The sequence below is a fragment of the Camarhynchus parvulus genome, chromosome 12 (genome assembly GCF_901933205.1).
Source record: "Camarhynchus parvulus chromosome 12, STF_HiC, whole genome shotgun sequence".
Classification (NCBI taxonomy): Eukaryota; Metazoa; Chordata; class Aves; order Passeriformes; family Thraupidae; genus Camarhynchus; species Camarhynchus parvulus.
The window spans coordinates 14716938-14741066 of NC_044582.1; the positions used below are offsets into that span (position 1 = coordinate 14716938).

Consider the following 24129-nt stretch of genomic DNA (forward strand, 5'->3'; position numbering starts at 1 on the left):
AGGTAGAAAAATGGGGCACGCACACGGCTGTTAGCTAAGGCAGGGGGAGGCAAGGTTGAGAAAGATAAAAGGTCTGTGGTGAAACTGCACCTTCCCAGCCAGAGCAAACACTGCTTAATGTTTTCCCAACCAGAGCTCCATGCGAAAACTAGAATACACAGCAAACTGGTGAGCATGAACGGGGGGGCAGAAGTCTGCAATGATCACAGAACTATAGAATTCTGAATTGGGTTGGAAGGGACCTTAGATCCCATCCTATTCTAACCCCCTGCTACCTTCCCCTATCCCAGGTTACTCCAAGCCCTGTCCAACCTGTCCTTGAGCACTTGCAGGGATGGAGCAGCCACAGGTCCTTTGGGCAACCTGTGCCAATACCCCGTCACACCCGTAGTGAAGAATTTTCTCCCAACATCCAATCTAAATCTCCCTCCTTGCATTTTAAATCTGTTCCCTCTTGTCCTGTCAACATCTACATGTGTAAAAAATCGTTCTCCTTTTTTTATTATAACAATGATGTGGTCCAGGGGCAGGAGAGCAGCAAGCAACTGGGTATGGAGGAGAAAAGAGCTGGGATTGAGAAAAGAGGAGGGATGTAGGCGCAAACACAGGGGAAGTAAAAAAGAACAATTTGCATTGAAGTAACTGAGGGTGATTTAATTAACGCCCGCGGGGTGACTGGTGCTGCTGCCGCGGCTGGGGGCGAGGAAAGGCGAGGGCACAGGGAGCTGGAGTGAGGGATGTGCCTGCCGGGGGGTTCGGAGCCGGTCCGGCCCGGAGCGGAGCGGGCAGAGCCGGCAGCGCCGCGCTCCGCACCTGGGTCCGCTCCGGCCGCGGGTCCCGTGTCCCAGCAGGGTCCCAGCGGTGTCCCAGCGGTGTCCCCGGGCTCGGCAGGCACCGGGGCGGGGCGGAGCAGCGGGTTGCAGCCGCTGTTTGAGGTTTCCCCGGTACACGTGGCATTCCTGCCCCGTCCCGCTCCCCCGGCGCAGCCCCAGCGGCTCAGGGGCGGCAGAGCAGCACACGGGACTCACCCGAGCCGAGGTGTGTGCGCGGTGCAGGTGGGCTCGGGGGCAGCAGCATCTCGGACTGGGGTCTGGAGTAGAATCCCGAGACTGGGGGTCCAAGGGAGCAGCATCCCAGGACTGGGGATCCAGGGGAGCAGCATCCTGGAACTGGGGGTCCAGGGGAGCAGCATCCCGGGAGTGGGAGTCCAGAGGAGCAGAATCTCAGGTCTACAGATGTGGGGAGCAGTATCCGGGGACAAGGGGTCCAAGGGAGCAGCATCCCGGGACTGCAGGTCCAGGGGAGCAGAATCTCAGGATTGGGGTCTGGAGGAGCAGCATCCCGGGACTGAGGATCTGGGGGAGCAGAATCTCAGGACTGGGAGGGTTTGGGGAGCAGTACCCCAGGACCAGGGTCTGGAGGAGCAGCATCCGTCCCGGGACGGAGGCTCCAAAGGAGGAGCAGCATGCCGGGTCTGACCCCACACCTGCCCCTCTGTTGCAGGGCTCCCCGGAGCCATCCCCCGGCCATGCCGGCCCCTGCCGAGGCAGGGCGCGTCCCCGGCCCGCCGGACGGCGGCTGGGGATGGGCGGTTGTTTTCGGCGCCTTCGTTTCCATCGGCTTCGCCTACGCCTTCCCCAAAGGCTTGGCCATCTTCTTCAAAGAAATCCAGGATTTCTTTGGCACGTCCTATAGCGAGATCGCCTGGGTCTCCTCCATCATGCTGGCCACGACCTACGGTGCAGGTGAGTGCTCCTGCACCAGCCCCCAGGCACGGGGCTGTAAGAGCAGCCAGAAACCTCCACTCTGGGCCACAGCAGAGCAACCAAGTGTCCATCTGTACGGCCGCCATCCACAGATTCACTTTCTGATCATGTTTCCAAATATTTGTTTAGGCAGACAAGTCATATGTGGAGCCTGAGGGGCTCCTGCCCACAAATCAGAAGATTACCTGTGAAAACTTTCTATGGGCATCAGGGAAAAAGCCTTGAGAATAGGCTGGTGTGAAATAACTAGGTCTGGCTTTCAGCCAGGGCTGAGTGTGGAGTAGAATAATAAATGAAGTAGCTGCTTGTTTATTGTGGGAGCTGATAATGACAGCAATGAAATCGCCAGTCATTCCTATCAGTTGTAAAGCAGTGCATGTAACTCTGCTCTTTTTTATGATTTCAATATCACTTTCATGACTGAATGAAATACATGGGCTGCCCTTGATTAAATCTTCAGCTGGAGGTGGACAGGAACCACACTCTGCAATTGCAGGAAGCTTCATCAATATTTATCCTGTCTATTAAAGAAATTCTGAGAATAATCTTTGTTTTTACAAAGGTGATTTTATTTTTCCCTTAATAACGCACTGCAGTGCTTCTTGAAGAGCACAGTTGCTAATGAAAATAAAGTTTCTTTGTATAAGTTTGTAGGGTAGAAGTGAGGCTTGAGTCAGAACCTATTGTAATCCACTCTGTTGTAACCCAGACTTGGTCCTACAGAGATGAGCTCTGCCTAGTTCCTATAGTTCTAAAGTTCCTCTATTAGCTCCTATATTAGTTCCTACAGAAGAACCCAGCAATGGAGCACTTGGAGGGCAGAACTCAAGCAGTGGTTTAGAGAGAGAAATGCCCTGCTTGTGCCAGTGCTGTAATCCCATTGGCTGTCCCATTACACTGCAATAAATGTGCCTAAGTATTTACCTGTGGGCTGGGGCTCCCTGGATGCCTCAGTGAGTTGTTGACAGCTCTGCTTGTTGTTCCAATAAAAAAATGGGGTATGGAAGAGATGCTTTGTGCCTGACCATGACCAAGTGAGGAACGTGCACCCTGCACCGGGCAGCATCTCAAATTGCTCACAGGGGTTTAGATGGGGAGCTTGAGCCTCTTGGGGTTCAGCTTATGGCCAAGGAGGTGCTGGAGCAGGTGAAATGCTGCTCTGATCCCCTCTGCCTCCTTCCAGCTGCTCATTTTCCAGCCCACCTTCTTCTCTGTCTCTCCAAGTGTTCCAAGTCAGTGCTGTGTGCTCTGTACCTGGGATGTTGCAGAGGACCTTTATCCTGATTACCTGAGCATCTCCTGCCTTTTTGCAGGAGCTTTAACTTCACTCTCCCTGATGCTGTTACACAGTGATGTGGGAGATGATACAGCTGAATTGCAGGTGACTGTTGAGGGAAATAGTGAAGGTAAGATGATTTCTAGAAAGCTGTAAAAGTAGGTTTTACAAACAGGAGGAACAGAAAACATAGAACTAGCTACAGCTGCAAAGTCTGAAAGTACAAAAAGTTGCAATAGTACAGCAAGCAAGGACATGAAACAATAGCTTGGGTTTAAGGTTTGGTTAAGACAGACCTTAAGACTGTAGAAAAATATGCTTAGCAAGATAGTAGAAGGTTTTAAGCTTAATAATAGTGTGTTGTATATTGTTAATAGAAGGCATACAAGGAAGCATTGTGTGCAGCAGGTGTATGTGTGCTTTTAGTGATTGGCTAGAACAATTGTTTGTAAGCTTTAGCAATATGCCATTGGCTAGAAAGTTTTTAAAATGCTCTGTAACAAAGAAATCTTTGGCTGCTGCTGGTTGTACGTGAGCTTTTGTCATCTTTCTATTGTCTCAACCATGCAGTGAAGCTGATGCTGCAATAAAGCTCAAGGAATGTATCCCAGCATCCTATCCTGTGAGTGAAAAATCCTCCAGACAGTCTCTTTGTACAATCTCTTGCCTTGCAGCTGCTCAATGTCCAGTTACCAGCCTCCCCTCCTCTGCTCTGGGTGCTTGGGGTGCTCCCTGCGGCCCTGGCTGAGGTGCTGGGTGCCTCAGGGGCTGCAGACAGGGCATGGTGGGAGCTGCTGGAGCATGGAGCAATGAAACACCAGTGTCCAAGAGTGTGTTTAACACTCTGCTTTGACTGAGTGGGCATTTCACACCACAGTGGGTGTAGCTTATGCATGACTCCAGTGATTTGGAAATCCTCACTGAAGGGCAGCTCCTCTGAGCTGCCCAGGTTTTGCTCTGTGGCAGTTCCTGTTGGAACTGTGAGCATGCAAGGCTTGATTTACTCTGCTGAAAAAACAGAACACATTCTTGCTAATCTTTCAAAAAAAAAAAAGAAACTCTAGAACCACCAAGATTTCAACATACTCCTGAGCAGTTAACAGAGCTACCAAACCAGATGATCACTGCCACAGCATGTCATCCCTTCCCTTCCTCTCCCCAATGAGGCAGAAGGACCACAGGCTGTGTGTAGGTGATGCTGTCTGCAGCCCTGTGGGGACGCTGAGCACATGAAGCACCAGGCACATGTCCCTGGGGGCTGGAGGGGCCAGTGGTGCCTTTGCTGTGTCAGGTGTGGCCATGGAAGGCAATCCCTGCCCCATCCCAGCTCCCTGCAGCCCCAGGGGCAGCCTGGCGCCCTGCAGGGCACACAGGGGCTGATGTTTTCACTGGCCACAGCTTGTGTTGACACAGTGCCTGGTTTCCTTGGTGTTCTCCTTGGTCTAAGGACTTGTTTTTGGTCTGTGCTGCTTACACTGTAACAGAGCTTGCATTTGCATTTCATAAATAATGCAAATGAAGCTTATTTTCTGAAAATACACGAACTAACCCAAATCTCCCCTGGAGAAGCTGTGTTGATTTTGACAGCATGGATGTAGATTTACAGTGACCACCTGAGGCTTTGCTTGCAGCACCAAAGGAGTTCCAGTTTTTCAGACTAAAACTGAAAATCAGCAGCCAGGACTGTTTGTGCCCTTCCCTTTCTGCTGAATTCCCCCAGGAAGCTGTTTTACACCAGCCAGGGCTCTGGCAATATATATTACAGAAGTTAATGTGTCTTATCCCCCAGTTTCTTAATCTGAACTAGGTTGCAGAAAACAATTCTGTCACTATAATACAAGCAGTAAAACAGATTACTGTGCAGTAAAGTGGATAGCCTGGACTTTATGATGGGGTACTTGTAGCTCTTTGCCACAGCTCCTGTTCAGCAATTCCACATTTCCAATTGCAGAGGGCAGGCTGGGAGGTTTGAGAGTGAGGAGCAGGAGGGAACATTGCTTTTCTCTGCCCAAATCCCACAGGCTGAAGCCCTATCAATCTGATAAAGAAGGATTTGTTTTACAGTGTTTCTACTTCTCTTTTCTTTCTTGTCATGGGTGAAGAGCTCATTCCTTACCCCAAATGAGAAAAGGTTTTACAGAGCAGAGTTTTTGATGCATGGAAAAAAAAAAAAAAAAAATGATCTGATCAATGATCTTAGAGGTCTTTTAATGATTTTCTGATTCTGTAAGGGGCCAAGGGCCATGGCATCATCCTCCCCTAAAGGTGCTCTCAGCTGCACCTCAGCCCCCAGGTAACAGGCTCTGGGGGTGAGGAGGACACAGCAAATGTCCCCAAATGTGGAGCTCCACAGGGTGCCCATCGTGCTGCCAGGTGCCCTGGGCAGGGCTTGTTTTTGCAAACTGCCTTCTTGGGCACTGGGCCAACACAAGACCGACATTCCCAAGGTTTTGCCTCACATACAGGGGTGAGTTTTGTTTAGGAAACAATTTCATTGCAAAGCCAAAAGCCTTTGGCCTTGGCACCTCCTGATTTGGGCTGTGTGGTGGTGCCAGGTTCACCAAACTGAGCTGCCCTTGTCCCACTTTTAAGGGTGGCACATTTCAAGTTAGGCCACAGAGGTGTCCCTGGGGAAAGCAGAAGGCAGCAGAGCTCTCAGGAAAGAAAAGATAAGCAGTATTAATTTGCTAGTAAATTAGTTGCCCTATTCAGCATCAGGGGAAACAGCCAAGCATTCTGAAAATAAGAAGTAGTGATGCCACTAATTTAATAGCAGTAATGTTCTTGTAGCTCTTATGGTCTCCTGTGAGGCTGCAAGAGAGGTAAGGATTGTGAGAAGAAGTAATATCCTTTATTATGGCCAACTGTTAGAGCTTGAACAACGAGCCAGCCTCCTGGCACATGTGCCAGAATGGAGAGAATAATTTAATACCACGACAGGATCTGCATTTTCCTTTTTAAATTTTTTTTAAAAATGGTGACTGTGTGGCCAAATGCTTCCTCCATCTTTATAATGGAATAACAGGAATCATCCAAGGGGAGTTCAGAGAGCAGATCCTCCTGCAGAGTCATTTCAGCTGCTTGGTTTGAAGAGCTGGGGCGACACCAGGGGACATTGGAGCTCCTTTTTAGTAATTTTGAGAATTTCACTTTTTTGTGACTCCTGTGCATGTTTGTATACAGCTTGTGGGTGCAAATATGTGCTGTTTCTGTTGCCCTTTAATACATAAAAAGCTCAGGCTCATGGCACCAGCACCATCATTGTTTTTATTCAGAATGCACTGCAGTGGAGTCTTTTCTCAGTTTTGCTGTACCCTGCTGTAAAACTCCCCCCAAAATCTCCAGGGTGCTGCTCTCTCACATCCAAATTTCCCTTAAAATTAAAGAATCTCTGACTATTTTACAAAGACAGCATCAGAGAGCCACATTTTGTAAACACAATAAAAATGAGAGTGTTTCTCCTGAAAAAGCCTTCACCTGAAACCAACCAGTGTTTACTAGTCTTGTTATTTATTGGTTTGTAATTTGGGGAAGATCAAATTACCTGAAGATTTAATTCTGGAAATGCTCCACAACTAAATCTTTTCCTCCGAAAAAAAACTTTCTCCCAGAGCTTGTAAGTGCTTAATAGAGCATCTGCTAAAGCAGCAAGGAAGAGATAGGGAAGCTGAAAGTCCACCATTGACCTTGAACATTTAATCCAGAATTTTATAGCTGTATTTTATTACACTGCTAGCATGATAAATTGCTGTGACAGGTTTAGAAAGAACCTTACAACATGCAGTGGCATAAAGCTATATTAATAATGAGTTTGATTCTGCAGTTTTTAACTTAATCAAAACTGCCAATGTTCTCTCCTGCTCCGGTCCAGGTTCTATCAAAACCTCCTCTGCCTCCAGAAAACCCACCCAGGGCTCCCCACCCATCTCAGTGGCCTTCCAAGAGCTGTGAAGCACCACAGCACTTCAAGGGGAAACTGAGGCATGGGAGGGAGGTGGGTTTTTTGAGGACAAGGTTATGTTCACCTGTGTCAGCTGGTTCAACAAACATTCATTCTTGAGTGGGGCTTTTACCAGGTTTTCCCTTTTTGCTTTTCCACCTGGGTATTTTGTGGAGGCTGAAACAAAAGGAGGAAGATTACTCTGTTTATTCACAGAGCTGTGGCTATCCAGCATCCTGCTATCCTGGCCCAGGCCCTGCCAGGTGCTCCCTGGAGCTGCCTGATGCTGCAATTCACCTTTCTCCTTACCCTCCCCACCTCTGGGAGTCCCACCCCATCAGCCTCCCCAGGCAGGGCAATCCCCTGGGTAGCAGCACCTTTAGAGTCCCAGGTTTTGATAAGAAAGCTGGATGAGGAATGATTTGATTTCTGTAATGAATGGTGCTGCAGGTTCATATACTTCTCCTGACTCTCAGAGAGCACTCCAGCTCTGCAAGGTCACCACGTATGGGCTTATATTTTTTATTTTTTTAAATAGCTCTGTTCTACTTAAAAGCAATAATAGCGCTGTAGGTTCAGGTGAAATATTTCTGTGTTGGTGGACTTGGTCACAAAGCTTTATCATTTTGCCCTTCATTGGAGCTATCAAGGTCACCAGGCAGCAGTAATAGAGATGTGATAGACTTAATAAAACCAAGATTAATAAGAACTAGGAAGAAGGAAGTGAAGAGTTTTGGCTGGGGGGTTGTTAATGGTGTTAAGCCAAGGAGTAAGTTATAATCCATTCCCCACAAGTGGAATTCAAACATGTGAAAACTTCTTCCCCCAGATGCCAGCCTGTCCCGGAGCATTGCAGTGGAATTGAAAAGCAGGACCTGCGATCCTCTGTCATCCTCCTCTGTCCCAGGATGGGCTCTCCAGTGTCACTGAACCCTTGGTCAAGCCCTGCAGGGTCCCAGGGTCTCCCTCTTTGGAGACCACCAGCAGGCAGGGCCAGGTTTGGAGCAGCCTGTTAAGAGCAGTAACCGAGAGCTATTGATCTCCAGGGATGGATGTTCCAGCCATGTGGGGGTACCAGCTGTGGGTTTCTCTGGGTCTGGATTGAAGGCACTTGAGGCAAAAGTTCATGTTTGGACTCAAGTGTTTATTATTTCTGATCAGTAGAACAGTCTCACTGCTGTGAGTTGGGCAGCTTTTCATTAGAAGGCACAAAATGGCCAACAATCTCTTGTTACAAGGTCTTTTAAGACTAAACTATCCAATTAAGAACTGACACCTGGATTATTTTCCTTTTTAACCCAATAAGTGACCCCAAAGAGCTGCAATGGGGACTTTTCTGCCCAGTTACAAAATGCCACCCAAACGCATGGAGAAGGAGGAAGAAGAAGCATGAAGAAGAAAGCCAGGATGACATCCTGTGCCCTCCATCTTGCTTCCATCCACAACACACTAAAAATCCCAAAACCTAAATCTCTCACCTAGTGATACACCCACACTACTCTTTATAATCTATTGCACACTTTTGTGGATTCCAGTCTCTCTTGGAGTCTGGGAAACTTTCTCCATGAATGAGGGTCAGAGTCAGAGCTGCCCTGGGGTCAGGACACCCCAGAGCAGACAGAGAAATATTCCCAGTGCCCTGGGTTTCCACACAGGGAGCTCCTGCCCTGCAGCTGGAATTCCAGTGGTGGAAGGGATCACGACCAGTGGTCCTGCCAGGGCAAAAGGGCAGCTAAAGAAATCACAGGAGAGCAGCTCAAACACTGTGATGTTGTGACCTTGTGAAGGTCTGAGCTGTGATCTGCTGCAGGGTGAGATCCAAACCTGCAGCTGGGGGAACCCCTGAGTGCTGTCCCTTTGCAGGAGAGGTTATTTAACTGCCCAAACTCAAAGTGACACAAAGGACCTTGGCCACAGCCCCAGTTTGGGAGCTGCTGGCCTGTGGCTCCTCCAGCACTGCAGGAGCAGCATCTGAGCTGGGTAACCTGGAAATTGAAATGCCAGAGCACTGATCAGATAAGACTGCTGGATAAGGAAGAGAACACTTTGTCTTTCTGAAGCTTGGGCCTTGTCTGCTTTGTTCTTCTTCTTCTTTTATATATATATATATATATATGTATTTTTTATTTTTATTTTTACATCAGGTTGCTGCTGTGGCAAGATTCAGGTGGGAGGTCAGGAGGGTCCCTGTGCTCCCAAGGGCATGCCTGGTGGGTGCAGGGGAGGGAGGATTGCTGCAGCCTGGTTGCTGCAGTGGATCACTGCCCTCAGCACCTTCCCAGTGAATGCAGTGCCAGTCCTGCCCAGGCCCCACAGGACTGACCAGTTTGATTACTCAATAATGCCTGTCCAGACAATTTCTCCCATGCTTGGCTCATGAATCATCTCACAGGGGTTGTGCTGGAGCTGCAGCCATTAGCCCTTAAATGAACTGGCTGTTCTCCTCACCTGTGAGGAAGCAAATGAAGCATCTCTGGGGCCAGGTTAGCTGTTGGGGCTGCTGTGGCATGTGCTGGATTTCAGCCTCCTTATTTAAAATCGATTATTTGCAATATAAAGTAACACTAATAGAGGGCATCAGGGTGATTTAGGTGTGGACAGGCCTTTGGAGGCTGCTCTGTCGGGTCTGGCAGAGGAGAATTTGAGACTGTGGTTGTCACCTGGGGCGTGTGCTTGCTGCCACTTGTCCCCAGGGTGTGACCATCCTGTCCCCAGCAGCACTGCCTGAGGAAGGGTCTGTGGTCTGTGGGCTTCTCAGTGTGCAGGTGAAAACCAAACCATCTGAACCAAGCAGCTGAGACTAAAAATCATCAGGCTTCATGATTAGCAGGTACCACCAGTTATTCCCCAGTGATCTGCAGCAGGCAGGAGCAGGGCTCAGAGGGTGAGCAGCACCTCTCCACACCCTGCTGACACAAACACTCAAACCATGAGCTACCCAAGCCTCTTCTGGCATGACAAAGAGTGAAAGGCTGCAGCTTTGACCCTCTCATCCCTTTCCCCCCACGTTTGCAGCTGGGCCCTGTGTTCTCTCTGGCTGCCTCCCTGTCAGGCTGTGCATTGTTAGCAGGAGCTGCTGCTGATCCCCCCCATCTCCCGAGGCTGGGGGGTCTGGCAGCTCATTAATAACGTGGGGGCACTTGCTTTCATTCAGGGGTAATGAGGAGGTTGCTCTGTTATGGTGGGCTGGTACCCTGGTGGATAAATCACCAAGCCAAAGGCAGGGTTGTTATTCCATGGAGGGAGTGAGATTATTACTGAGGAAATTGCAGGCTTGCTCCTGTTGTTGTTTCACTACTGGTGTAATAATTGACTTTGTTCCATCAGTATAAACTATTTCCCCCCTCTCCCTCTCCTCTGAGTGCACTGCACTCCTTCTTATGTCCCCAGTGACTCAATGGCAATCATGGAATGCTGAGTTCCTATTAGTATTTTGGGAAATATTAACTATCTGGGCAGTTCTTTTGGTACTGGCCAATGTCCCTGGGCAGGAAGAGCTCTTTGGAGCCACTTGTCCTTGTGGAAATGCAGGAAAAGCTGAGCTGCATGTTCCAGCCCCAGCTGTGGGGGCACTGGTGGTCCCAGATCTTCCAGTGGTGGTCTGTGCAGTTGAGTGTTTTAAAGTGTTGTTGTTTTATCACCTGTGTGGTCATCAAATGGTCTGGCCAGCAGACCCAGAACATTTGCACTGGCTCTGTGCCACTTTACACTGTCAGAAGGTCAGTGTTGTGAAACCTGGGAAAAACCTGGAAAAAGCCCACACTGCTGGAAGCCTCTGGGTTACAGATTGTCAGGGCCTCAGCTCCTCACTGCTTATCAAAGCCCTACACAGAAATATTGCAGCAGAAATTCATCCAGGCTAAGTTCCACCAGAAAGGAGGAACACTATTAATTAAATAAATAAATAAAAAAAAAAGACAAACCAGACCTTACAAATAAGGGATATATATATATATACACCCACAGGGTCAGAGGTATGGGAGAGGAGAATGTTTTAGTCCCTATTAGAAATACATCAGGGTTTCACACTGGCACTGGAAGTTTTGCAGCTCATAAAAAATTCATAAGGCTTGCTGAGGAAAACAGGAAGGCAATTCAGGTGTCTATTTATTGAGCACTGTCATACTTGCAAGAGTTTAAGCCAGTCTGGATTGATATTTCTTGTTATGTGCCAGCCCTGCATTATGATCCTCTCTGGATCACAGTTCAGTGGCTCAAGAAGAATGAGTGACAAGGTGGCCTGGGTTTGTGGAGGAGAAGAGAGGAGAGCCCAGGGTACTTTGCTGCTTTTTTATGGTTTTACAGTCTCCTCTTCAGGGTCCTTTTCACTTGCGCAAACACAAAACTCAAGGTGAAAAGTAATTGGACAAGCTAACAAATGAGCTGAGGCTTGCTGCATTCCCCACTGGCGAGTCTCTGTGTTCCCCTTGCCACCCAGAGCAGCCTCTTTGACACGGCCTTTCATGTACCAGCTAACAAAGAATGGAAATCTGCCACAGGTATGAGAAAAGAGAGGCTTTAAACAGGACAGGCACTAAACCAGAGTGATTTATATGGACTGAGGGCAGTGCTTTACATTTCATCAGTCTTCCAGGGGCTCCATGATCCCAGCTGCATCTTTTGGGGCTGTTTGGTGCAAACTGTTGCTCTCCAGGCTGCAGAGTTTTACTGCAGGCAGAAGTGGAAGCCTCAGGGTGTGCACCCTGCTCTGCAAGCGAAGTATTCCTGAGCAGGCATTCCTTGCTCTTACCATGGGCTGATGGAGATGATGGAGAGCAGGTCCCTGAGAGCCAGGAGAGGTGCAGAGCCACAGGCACAGCTCTGAGTGAAGCCAGCAGCAGGATGAGGCTCAGCATCCCCACTGAGTCCTCCGCTGTCCTTAGCAGGAACATTGTGGGCTTTAAATGCTTTGCTCCATGGCACAACATCCTACAGGGTGAAAGCCCTCTGCCAGTGGGCAAAGGTAATGGAAACCACATTTTCTTATCTGAGTAATTAGATTGATTCTGCAGAAATGCAGACATGTGGAAAATTGAAAAATGGAAGAGTTGCATGCCCTGAGGCTGCAGATGAATATGTTGGTGCCTTTCTGAGGAACACTGGCTCAATCTATTGAGTTACAGGATGTGCTGAGAGCAGCTCAAGCACGATGCAAGTTCAGGCCCTGACCAGGGGAAACTCTTAAGAAGGGGGTGTCTTTCTCACTGTGATGATCTGAAATATATATCCCTTTCCCCAGAACGTCTCATTGAATTCTGTAGTGCTCTGTGCAGCAGAAGGATGCGCCTGTGTGAATCCAGTTACAGGATTAAAAGAAAAACTCTCCATGTACTTAAAGACACCCAGAAATTTTAACTGAATGGTGCATTTGATGGGACCAGATCACAGATCACAGTTACAGGGATGTTGTTGAGGCTGCACTTCTGTACATTTAATTTATGAGTGTTTTGACCTCAGACATCAAATGGAAAATATTTTTATGGGCTTCATCCCCCAGATTAAACCAACCATATCTACTGTTTTATATTCTTACACATTATAACAGCTGAGAACTCATTTGGATGCTGTCAGCCATGCTGAGGGAGGGTTGGGATTTCTGGCTTTCATTCCTGTGATCAGGAGTTCTGTGGTTTGCATGGTCTGGAGAGAGCTCTGGAGCTATTTCTGGCTGAGATTATTTAAGCACAGGTAAATATTCCACCATGGCTCTGTGGTGAGGTAGGTCCCAGAGCCAAGCTCTTCAGAGATGCCTGTGCCTTTAAAATACCAGTTTGCAGTATTGTGTGGGTGAGTGGTGTGGGCAGTGGCCGGAATGAAGGCAAGCAGGCACACTGGGCTCTGAAACACCATTGCTGTATGATGAGTAGCACCACAAACAGCCAGCTAAATTCAGATATTGAATCTGCCTGCGTTCCCCTTCCTCATTTCCAGTGTCACTTTTGAAGCATTTGGATTCAGGACTTTTGAGTAATATAGAATATTTTCTTTACATCTCACTTGGATTTCTGAACTGCTCTTTCCTGTTCAGCTTGGTTTTTCTAGTTCTGGCTTCTCAGAGCTGCCTTTTTTTTGAGCAGGAGGTTGGTCCTGAGGTACCACCAAAGTCCCTCCAATATATATTTTACAATGATTCTGATTTTTACTGGTCTCACTTCCTCAGATTTCAATGCTTTGTTTCAGTGTGCGCAGTTTTTGTCAAGCCATTTCCCTCTTAATTTTGCACTGCCCTGAACCTCCTCTTTGCATAAATGCAAGTCCAAACTGGTTCTTTTGAGCTCTGGCTAATCCATCATCCCCAACATTTCCTACCTACATGGACTGCTATTAAGATTTAATTAACAACTGTTCTGCTGAAGCTTCGGTCCTGGTCAGCAATATCGGAATTGCATTAAATAGAGGCATTAAAAATGCAACAGCATTTGTGATATCTGCCTCACAATATGAGCCACTGCTTTGTGTGTGCAGTTTAACATCATCATAAATCAAGGAGCTCCTATGACTCACATGGTTTGTTATTGCTGCTTGCCTTCTCTGGTGATACTCGGAAGTGCTGGGGGCAGGAGCTGTCACTGGTTACACACCCATGGCACTGGACATGCTGCCATCTCCATGTGGAGGATCTCTGCTTTTCCATTTTCTTCCTGAGCTCTCCCTAGGAGCTGCCAGCAGCACTCAGGCCCATTGGTATTGTAGAGCTTTACCTGCTTTGTGTCAAACATGCCGTTCTGTCAGAGGACACAACCTCAAGGTCCTGTTTGCCCTCTTTCCCCAGGTCCCATCAGCAGCATTTTGGTGAACCGCTATGGCAGCCGCCCCGTGGTGATGTTTGGGGGGCTCCTGTGTGGGGTGGGGATGATCTCAGCTGCCTTCTGCACCAGCATCCTGCAGCTCTACATCTGCGTGGGCTTCATCACAGGTAAGAACACAACACCTCCTTCCCCTTCTGGTGCCTTGGGGCTTCCACACCTGGGCATTGCGTGCACCACTACCAACACGTGGGAAACTGGGGAGATAAAAAGCTTGTGAGATAAAATCTAGTGGGACAAAGGCCCTCCTTTATTGTATTTGTGGGGTTCCCAGGTAAAGGAAGGAATAATGGATCCAACTCCGTGTTCTTAGAAGGCTAATTTACTATTTTATGATACTATATTATAGTAAAGAATGCTATACTAAACTATACTAAAGAGTACAGAAAGGATACTCACAGAAGGCTAAAAAGATAATAATGAAAACTCGTGACTCTGAGTTGGCACTTATTGGCCATTGAGTCAAAACAATTCACATGAAATCAATGAAACAATCACCTGTGGGTAAACAATCTCCAACCACATTGCCAAGCAGCAAAACACAGGAGAAGCAAATCAGATAATATTGTTTTCCTTTTCATCTGAGGCTTCTCAGCTTCTCAGGAGAGAAATCCTGGGTGAAGGGATTTTTTCAGAAGACCACAGTCCTTATCAGTGCTTCAGATGAACTTCAGCAAAGAGCAGTTCCCTGTGCCCTGCTCCTGGCTGGACATGGCATTTGGGATCCAGGCAGGGCTGTGCTCTGGGCCAGGGCTGGGAATGGTGGCCATCAGAGCCCTCAGCTCCCCCTGAAGCAAACCCAGGTTGGCCATGCTCTGTCCTGGGCACAGCAAGTCCTTCTGGGTACAAGTGTGACTATAAAGAAAACACCGTTGTTCCTATTTTACTGTGTGCTATCTTCCCTCTGTGAGATACATGGGATGAGATTTCAGGGGTTTGCTTCAGTTGACTTGCCCATTTCCAGCTTGTGAGATGAGGAGGTCCTTTATCTGAAAATGAGAACTGCTGGGGTTGACCAAAAATCCCTACTGTGCAAAAAAAACCGAACAAAAACCCCTGTATTTCCTTCTTGAAGTTCCAATTTGAATTGCCTGTACTCAAATATGAAATTCCATATTGGAAACTCAAGTAGAATAAGGCATAGGCTCAGTCCAGCATCTTTAAAGCCTGCAGGTGCCAGGTTATTGCTTTTAAAGGTAGATGGATTAGAGCTTTCCACCTGCGTGAGTATAGATGCTTAATTGTAAGTATTTTTGGTTTATTATTTTGGATAAGGTACTGGCAAAGTTTATTCCAGTGCAGATAGGACATCTGCTTGGAAGCACGACACAATGAGTTCAAAATTGGCTTCTGAGGTTGCCAGGTGTATGGTTTAATGAATGTTCCCAATCTCTCTGCAGATGCATTAAATGTTGCTGCTTTCTGAATGTGAAAATGTGAGCTCAACATTTAAAATCAATAAAACCAGCCACTAGCAAAGTAAATTGGGACAGAAAGTTTGTCACTCTGTTCTTCTATATCAATGTTCTTATATTAAATCTGTACAGTAGTGAATAAATCCTTGTGTAGCACTCCCTCTCTTAAACTTTTCCTAAGGACTGTCACTGTAATTAAATGAAATTGTGTTATTATTGGATGAATAAATCTTGCAGATTCCTTGAAAGAGACTCTAGAAACAAAGTGAAGGGGAATAAAATTAACCAATGCCTCCCAATATTTCTCAATGCATGAGCTTGCATCAATTCCTCCTAAACAAATGTCCCCTGGGAAGGCAAAGGGGGAAGTGACAGGACAAGGGGGGGTTGACTTCCAGCTGACAGAGGGCAGTTTAGATTAGATGCTGGGAAGAAATTCTTTATTGTGAGGTTGGGAGGACCTGGCTGAGAGAAAAGCTGTGGCTGTCTCATCCTTGGAAGTGTCCAAGGCCAGGCTGGATGGGGCTTGGAGCAACCTGGGACAGTGGAAGGTGTCCCTGCCATGGCAAGGGAGTTGGAATGGGGTGAGTTTTAAGGTCCCTTCCAACCCAAACCATTCTGTGATTCTAAGTTGACTAATGCTGGATTAGCACATGGACACCATAAATCCTTTGCTGAAAATTTTCCATACACTTTGGTGGGCAGAAGGACTCAGACAAGAAACAGGGCTGTAGGAAGGGCACCAGCGTCTCTGTTCTAAAACACTTGGCCAAAAAGGTGACAGGAGGGAGCTCTGAGCATAGCCCCAACAGAGCCAGGATTGATAAACATCTTGCTCTTGGTACCTGAATGTGTCTCTAAGCCTGGTGCATCACCCAGCACAGAGAGCCGAGTGTGGGCAGTGCTCAGTGCACACAGGTGACCCTCGCGCCAGCCCTGAGGTACAGAGCTGAAACAGCCACCTCTCTTTGCACTGCTGTGCTGATTCCTCTCAGTCTGCGCTGCTGTGCTGATTCCTCTGAGCAGGGCACACCTTTTGTGTGCATCTTTTCCTCCTGCTTGCTGAGCAAGGGCAGCTGTGGGGATGAGGGGCTGGCTGATAACCCATCATCTCCAGGCATGGGGGTGTGCTGGGAAGGAATATTAATTTGACAGAGAAGGGAAGATGCTTGCAAGCCTGCTAACATGCTTGATGCCTCCAATTAAGCTTGAAGTATCTTTTCTGGTCAGGCCTAGCATGGAAGCATTCAAGGGCAATTAGGAAGCCACCTGCCCATCACACAGCTGTGACAGTGCTGCTGCACGAGGACAGAGGCTTTTGTAAAGGGCATTTGCAGTAACTGTAAAGCAACCTGTAAACATCACACTCTTTGTAGCCTCCTTCCTACTAGCATGGAGAGAAAACAGGCTGATGTAAAAGCCTGGGCTCATGTAAGTCACAGGGATGGAGGCAAAAACAAGGTCTTGGTACAAGAAGGTCTCTGCTACAGTCCTGTGCCTTTGGCATATTAATAGAAATCTCTTCAGAGGAGCAGAGCAGGCAGTATCTGTTTGCAGTGGAGGGATTAGACACGGCAATCTCAGCTGCTGACTTGATTATGCCTGTTTCCATTTGCATGCAGAGCAGGAGCCAGGCTCTGCTGGTGGAGGCAGCTCTGTCCTTGATGGCTCTCTGGGCTGCATGAGGCACTTTGCATGCACAGGAAACCCCACAGCCTCTTCCCATTTGTTTCCCTACAGCACTTAGAAAAAGAAATGGGGTTTGCAAGCTGTCCACCTGGACAGATGCCAGCCTGGATGCATTAAGTAGGTGTTTCAACATGAAACCTCTCCCGAAGTCTGAGGTAGAAGCAGCAAAGTTTAAGGCTAATTGCAAGGTGGTAATGACTGGTCAGAGTTTAGTTCAATCTGCACCAATTAGACTGCCATGAAATAAAGTGGGATCTTAGACTGCCATGAAATAAAATGGGATCTTGGGTGAGGCACGTGGACTAATGAGAGCAGAGTCTTTGCCATGGCTGTGAGTGTTGAGCACTGAAATACTTGGTCAGATTGTTCCTTGCTAATAAAGTGAGAACAAGATCAATAACTACACAGCTGAGTCCTGTAGCACCACTTATTTCCTTCTGATATGAGTGAGATGTATTTAATCCAGGAAAGGACACTCCCTCTGGCACAAGTTTGCTTCTGTTCTTGCAACACCACTGACAGACCTCTCTGTCATATCCCTGGGGAGAAAATGTGGTTATTGAGTAACAACTCCAGCTATGGAAAAGCTGCTGTAGCTTCTGAAAACTGCAATAAAATGGATGCAAATATTTCCTATTAAAGTCAGCCAAAAGCTTAAAGTAAATTGAAATTCCAGTTATTCAATTTGAAACTCTCCAAATTTAATTAATGGGAAGAGCATGAGGTAATATTAAATTAGATTTGTCTGACTGGCAAATTAATGTTCACATAATAAAAAAAAAACTGAGATGATTATTGTTTAAGTGGGTAGCTGGAATCCAGTCTGATTTTCCTCCTTTGGAAGATGTGTGGTGTGTCCCTACCAAAATTGACTCTGTGGAAATGATGGTTCAATTTCTGCCCTTACTGACCAGCCTGGGAAATGGGGAGTTAATGCAAACTCTCACCTGCTGTGCTGCATCTTCTCAGGTGGAAAAAGATACATTTCAGTATTTCAGCACTGTCCAAGGGTGTTCTCTAACCAGGGCTGTGGTTTTCCTCTGTGGTTCCCAGGTCCCCCTGAATTTGGCCCTATAGGCATTACAAGCAGGCTGCACTCCCCAAAGATGTGCCCTGCCTAACATATGGACTATCTAAAAAAGTTCATGCTGAGAATGTTTTCTATCCAGAATTATTTTAATGTGTTGCCATTTCAATTTATTTTTAATGTTGTAGACTTCAAAGTAATTAAAAAAAAAAGACTTGGCAAAAATCATAATTTTGTAAACCCATTTAAACTGAAACTATTCAGCATTGGCTGGATTCTGCTGCATCAGTTGGATTCTACTCTATCAGTGACTAATGATAGTGTTCCTTAATTAATTTTGAGGACCTTGACCTTTGTAAATTCTCTTCTGTAAAGCAATATGCCTAATTATGTACTGCACAGTTAAACAAACTAATTATATCGACTAATGAACAAGAAAAAATCTGCATGACCCTATTTTCAGGATTCATGTTCTCTGATATAATCACTTCAAGGATTACATTTCTGCTTTGTTCTAATGTGGCTCATTCTTTCCTGGATGATGGAGTGGAAAGTATGTGGCATGACTTTTAAATGCCATTTTGATAGAGTTCTCAAAAATGAACTTTTATGAAAATACTGCACGTCAAAGAAATGCTTGAAAATACTATTGATGTTTAATTATTGATTATTGATGTTGGGCTCAGGAGGAATAGCTGGATATCAGGAAGAATTTTTTCACTGAAAAGGTGATTAAGCTTTGGAATGGGTTGCCCAGGGAGGTGGTGGATTCACCATCCTTGGAAGTGTTCATGAAAAAGCTGGAGGTGGCACTCAGAGCTTTGGTCTAGTTCATGATGACTGGTCAGAAGTTGGACTCCATGGTCCTGGGGGTCTTTTCCAACCTTACTGATTGTGTAATTCTATGGTTCTATATGGCAGTGCTCTCAAACAGAACCACAGAAAATTGAGACCACCACAGCCTTTGGTATTTCTGCCTGCAGATTCCACCTATGCAGGAGAAGCTGGCCAACTGAATTAGCAATGCAGATTTATAATGGCATTTATATATCTAAATGCAATAAAAATAAATTCTAATTAAAAGAAACACTCTGGGGTCCTGTGTAATTAGCATCCTCAGTAGCTGTTTTGCTGTGTACTTGCAGACCTCTTAATCGTTTGGATCAGACCTGAACAGCTCACAGCACCAAATCAGTCGTGGCTGAGGAGGGTGAGGAGGGTGGCTGAGGAGGGTGGTGTTATTTTCTGTGCAGGTCTGGCTGCCCAGTAGCAGAGTTGGGTGCCCATGGAAGGGGAGGCCAGTCTTGAATGGATGAACTTTGATGGTTGATACTGTCCAAGCCAAAACAACCTTCCTCAAACTGGGAGTTGCCATTTTTTAAAAACAGATCTGTCCTCTCCCCAGCAAGGCTGCTGTGTGTGGACAGAACCCAGCAGAATTTTGTGAGGGAATAGTTTTAGTTCACTCTGAAGCAAACTCTTGGTATTAGTTTTGCCACCCAAGAGATTTGCAGTGCAAAGGGAAGGGGGTTCTCTGACTGAAAGAGTGGTTCTGGGGTCTGGTTACCCAAATCTGGCAGCCAGAACTCAGGGACACCCTGAGCAACATTTTCATCCAGATTGTTGTGTGGAATAGCCACCAGTGAACCAATTGATTGTGGATTTCCTTAAACAATGAGCTGAGGAGAAATGGGTCTCAAATCTTCCTTTGTTTATCTGAACTGTTTTCCAGGATTTGGCCTTGCTCTCAACCTTCAGCCATCAGTGATAATCATAGGGAAATACTTCTTGAAGAGAAGACCCATTGCCAATGGCCTTGCTATGGCAGGGAGCCCCGTGATGCTTTGCACCCTGGCACCTCTCAACCAATTCCTTTTTGACAATTTTGGCTGGAGGGGCAGCTTTTTAATTCTTGGGGCAATTTTATTAAACTGCTGCGTGGCAGGAGCTCTCTTCAGACCCATCGGGCCAGGTACAGCACAGGTCAAAACCCAAGTGACTGAGGAAGGGAAGGATGCTCTGAAAGGAAAGATCACTGAAGATGGCCCCATGGAGAACAAAACAGAAGAGGAAGGAGAAAAGGACTGCTTTGAAAAAGTCAATCAGTACCTTGATTTCTCCCTCTTTAAACACAGAGGGTTTTTGATTTACCTGATCGGAAACGTGCTCATGTTCCTGGGGTTCTTTGCCCCCATCGTTTTCCTGGCACCCTATGCAAAGCACACTGGCGTAGATGAATATTCAGCTGCTTTCCTGCTCTCCATCCTGGCCATTGTGGACATGGTTGCTCGCCCCACCACGGGCATCGTTGCCAACAGCAGGTGGGTGAGGCCGAGGATCCAGTACTTCTTCAGCTTCGCCATCGCCTTCAACGGCGCCTGCCACCTCCTGTGCCCACTGGCCTCCAGCTACACGGGGCTCATCGTGTACTCCAGCTTCTTTGGGCTGGCCTTTGGCATGGTGTGTGCCATGCTCTTCGAGACGCTGATGGACCTGGTGGGAGCTGCCCGCTTCACCAGCGCCGTCGGCCTCGTCACCATCGCTGAGTGCTGCACCATCCTGCTGGGACCCCCCATCGGAGGTGAGTGTGTTTGCCTCCCCTGCTGACACTTGGATTTAGACTTTTGCAAGCACAGCTTGTGGGAAATTATTCTAGGTGGGTTTTCTCTGCCTCACAATCACCATTTTTTCCACTAGTAACTGGACAGGAAAGGGCGTCCTTGATGTCTCCTCCAACATTTTCTCTTTCCTCCTCTCTGTTGGAATGAGTCTTGGAGAGTCATCTTTTAATCCTGGATCCCTTCAGACACTTTAAATGAACTTGCAGAGTGGGACTTCCTACAACACCAAGCACCTTGCACTTCAGACAGCTCCTCCTGGACATTTCTCCTTTTGCAAAAGGCTGAGTCCACCACAATTTAAGTAGAACACAACAGTTCTATGAAAGCCTCTTGTTGACTCAAACCTTGCTGTTTGTCTCTAAGGCTCTGAGTACACCACTTAGGAATTTCAGTCATATTAGTGCAGCTGAAAGATTTAAGTCTGTTCTAAAAATAATTCAAAAAAATATGTATTTTGGATGGCATGGTTTGAAATATCAAAAACCAGAGCCCACAAAGAGACAATACAGAGTCTCCTGGAGGACTTTCAGTCATCTAAAGATAAGTAAGGGCAGTGATCTCCTGTGATTTAACAGCCTTAATATTCCCCCTATAGCATGTGCTCCTTTTGCAGTTTGAACCCTTTTGCTGGCTTCAAAACTGAGATCTGGTTAATGCTTCATATGACACATCCTGCAGAGCTGTTTAATTCTTCATATTACTGGGTAGCTCATACAGTGTGACAGAAGCAGCTGTATCCTCTTGCTGTCTTAGAGATTCATTATTTAATTAATGACAAACAAAAGAAAATACAATTTTTAAATGGCCGTTTTCTGAATGATGTAATTTTCTGTGTGGGAAATTAAGTTAATGACCAGAGACTGCTAATGAGGCTAAAACAGTTCTGTGTAATAATCAGTAATATTAGTTTTGTAGGGTTTTCCCCACCATTTTAATAAGCAGCAAATTTATTGGTTCTTTGGCATTTTAATAACCTACTGCAGGGTTCTGCTTTAATGAACTAAGTAAATTGTTCCCAATGTGTTTTATGACTTTATCTTATTCTCAAAGGAAAAGAGACAAGACTATCCTACTGTTGAATTTTCCAATACTCTACTCATTAAAACTCTCATTGAAACCTATTTAGGAGACCTCTAGGTCATCCTGATGAGCAGAAAACGAAAAATTGTTGCAATTAGCATTTGGCTGATGTTTCACCAGCTGCATGAAAAACACAGTGCATGAAAAATGGTGTACCAAGTCAGCTGGGGACGACTCAGGAAAAGCCACTGACCAAAACCAGTTAAAAATTATTATTATTATGATCAGGAAATCTATTTGGTGACCATAAAAACCCTTGTTAGAGCAATGCACTGGGATAATTAATCATCAATTTTTCAACATTAAGGGTCAATTGGGATGTAATTAAAGGTCCCTCTTTCTGAGGAGGAGAACATTTTCCAAAACGTCAGAGAGCTAAGGGGTGATGGGCCAGTTTCAGGGAAGATTGTATTGTGAAGGCCAGGTTAGGAGTGGGTCTTACTTTAATTAGGATTTGGGATGTTGAGAACGGTCTGTGTTGCCCAGTAAATGGGAATTAATGCTCAGGATCATAATCCCAATAAGATTTGCATTACATTTTGACATAATAGAGAATGGTGACATTTCAATTAAGCCATCTCCCTTCAATTACTCTGTAACTCCATAGCAGAGGCATTAACCTTTGTGAGGAACCTGTCACATTTGTCTTGGCATTGAAATTATCTGACACTGACAGCATCATCTTTGCTTTCCCTGGAACGAATGTTTTCCAGTTTCACGCTGTGCCCTTTCCTCTTTGGATCAAGAGTGTAACTGCAGATAGGGCAGCTGTGACCAAAAGCTGAGCCCCCTCCAATGCTGCTGGGTGACCCGTGGTGGAATAAATCACAGGGTCTTTGCCAAGAGCCTGAGATGAGACCCAGTGGGCAGGTGCCTTCTCATGAAAGTCTTCCCAAAAGCTGCTTCTTTTTGGTTGCCAAGCCAAATGGAAAATGGACATCCTTGTAATTGATCATTGGAGTTAGTAGGAAGGCTGCCTGCAGGCTCTGTGATCAGAGGAGCATGGAAAAAAAAAAAAAAGGTGTGCTGAAAAGGTCCAGACTTTGCAGTGTAAGTTCTGTTCCCTTCTAGTGAACTGTGCAAATTATCAGAGCATTACCTGTACCAATGTCAGCTACCCACAGGCTGTATAGAGCAGCACATGTTCAGTATTTGCAGGCTCAGAGTGTTTGTGGAAGAGATCAGAAGTTTAGAAAATATTTTATCCTGAAGCCCCAAGGCTGTTCCTTGATATACAGCATCCAAAACCATAATACCCTCGCCTTCATCTCTAAATTTTTTTTTTTAATTTATATTTTACAGGAATTATTATTGATACCTTTGGGGACTATAAATATATGTTCATTAAATGTGGAGCTGTGATGGTCCTGGCAGGAACCTTTTTGTTCATCATGAATTATTATAATTATCGTATGCTTGCCAAGGAGGAGAAGGAAAGAAAGGCAAAAGAAGAGGATCCTAAATCTGTAAGGACAGAAAATGAAGGCAAAAAAAACCGGAACAAAGACTCCATACAGGATGGGCCTGAGCTGGAACCTTTGAAAGAGAAGGGAGAAGGATTAAAGAAGGAAATGAATGGCACAAATGAACTTTAAGTCTGTTCTCATGGGCTGAATGGTAAATGACTTTTGGGTTGCTCAAGTGAACACCAGCTTTGAAATCACACTAGGTTTTAAAATTTTACTCTATTCTCTGCCGTGTGCATCCTCTTCTTTGTTGTAGGAGAAGACTAGAACAGAAACAAGTCCTGATTCTCATAAACTGCTGGGACACTGCAGTATCCACTTGCCCACCAAAGGTCCTGCAAGATTTTCCTTTAGATATTCCCCATTTCCCAGAGAAAAGGGAAATGTGATGTTTTGCAGGGGGCCAGGACGAGTCTGGCATGAGACAGGAGTCCTTCTTCAGGTGCTTTGTCTGGGCAGAAATTTAATCTTAAACTTAACCCTTGACCTACATTCCAACCATGCAAATTAAATTTTTCCCTAGGAGGTTACAAAGGGCTTATTATTCAATTTCTGAGTGCCTTACCATTTCTAGTGAGCTTTTTCTTTGCAACACCCTGGTGAGACAGTTAAGTGTTGCCACTATTAATTAATTGTTCAAATGAAGAACTGAAGCACAGGGGAGCTTTGGGCATCATTGCATCAGTGAATAAAGCTTGGGCATGCCAGAGCTGAAATGGAATCCAATGCCCTGAGCTGCCTAAAAGCCCTGCTGAGCACAGGTATCCCCTTGCTAGAAAAAGGGAATACAACGGATAGCAGAGCATTAAACCTGCGTACAGTGCACTCTGCTCACTGTGTGCCTCACACTACTCACACTAATCACAATTAGTGATTTTGAGCACTGTCTCAGAGCTGGGACCTCATGCCAGGCTTTTTTTTTTCACCTGCTTCAGTTGCATTCATCCTGGAGGGAATCCAAACCCAGCTGCCTCCCCCTTGTTTGGGCTGCAGTGGGCACCTCCCTGCAGCTGGCACTGCAATTCCTGCTGGCCTCATGCCAC

The 24129-nt window shown here is 46.3% G+C and overlaps 1 protein-coding gene across 1 annotated transcript; it reads left to right on the plus strand.

The window, feature by feature from the left end:
* The first annotated feature begins 1528 nt into the window (after nt 1-1528).
* Nucleotides 1529-23215, plus strand: LOC115908307 (monocarboxylate transporter 2-like). The gene is made up of 4 exons (XM_030956795.1): nt 1529-1745; nt 13755-13898; nt 19652-20500; nt 22923-23215. The coding sequence occupies exons 1-4, from the start codon at nt 1529-1531 to the stop codon at nt 23213-23215; spliced, it is 1503 nt and encodes a 500-aa protein (XP_030812655.1).
* Nucleotides 23216-24129: the final 914 nt, after the last annotated feature.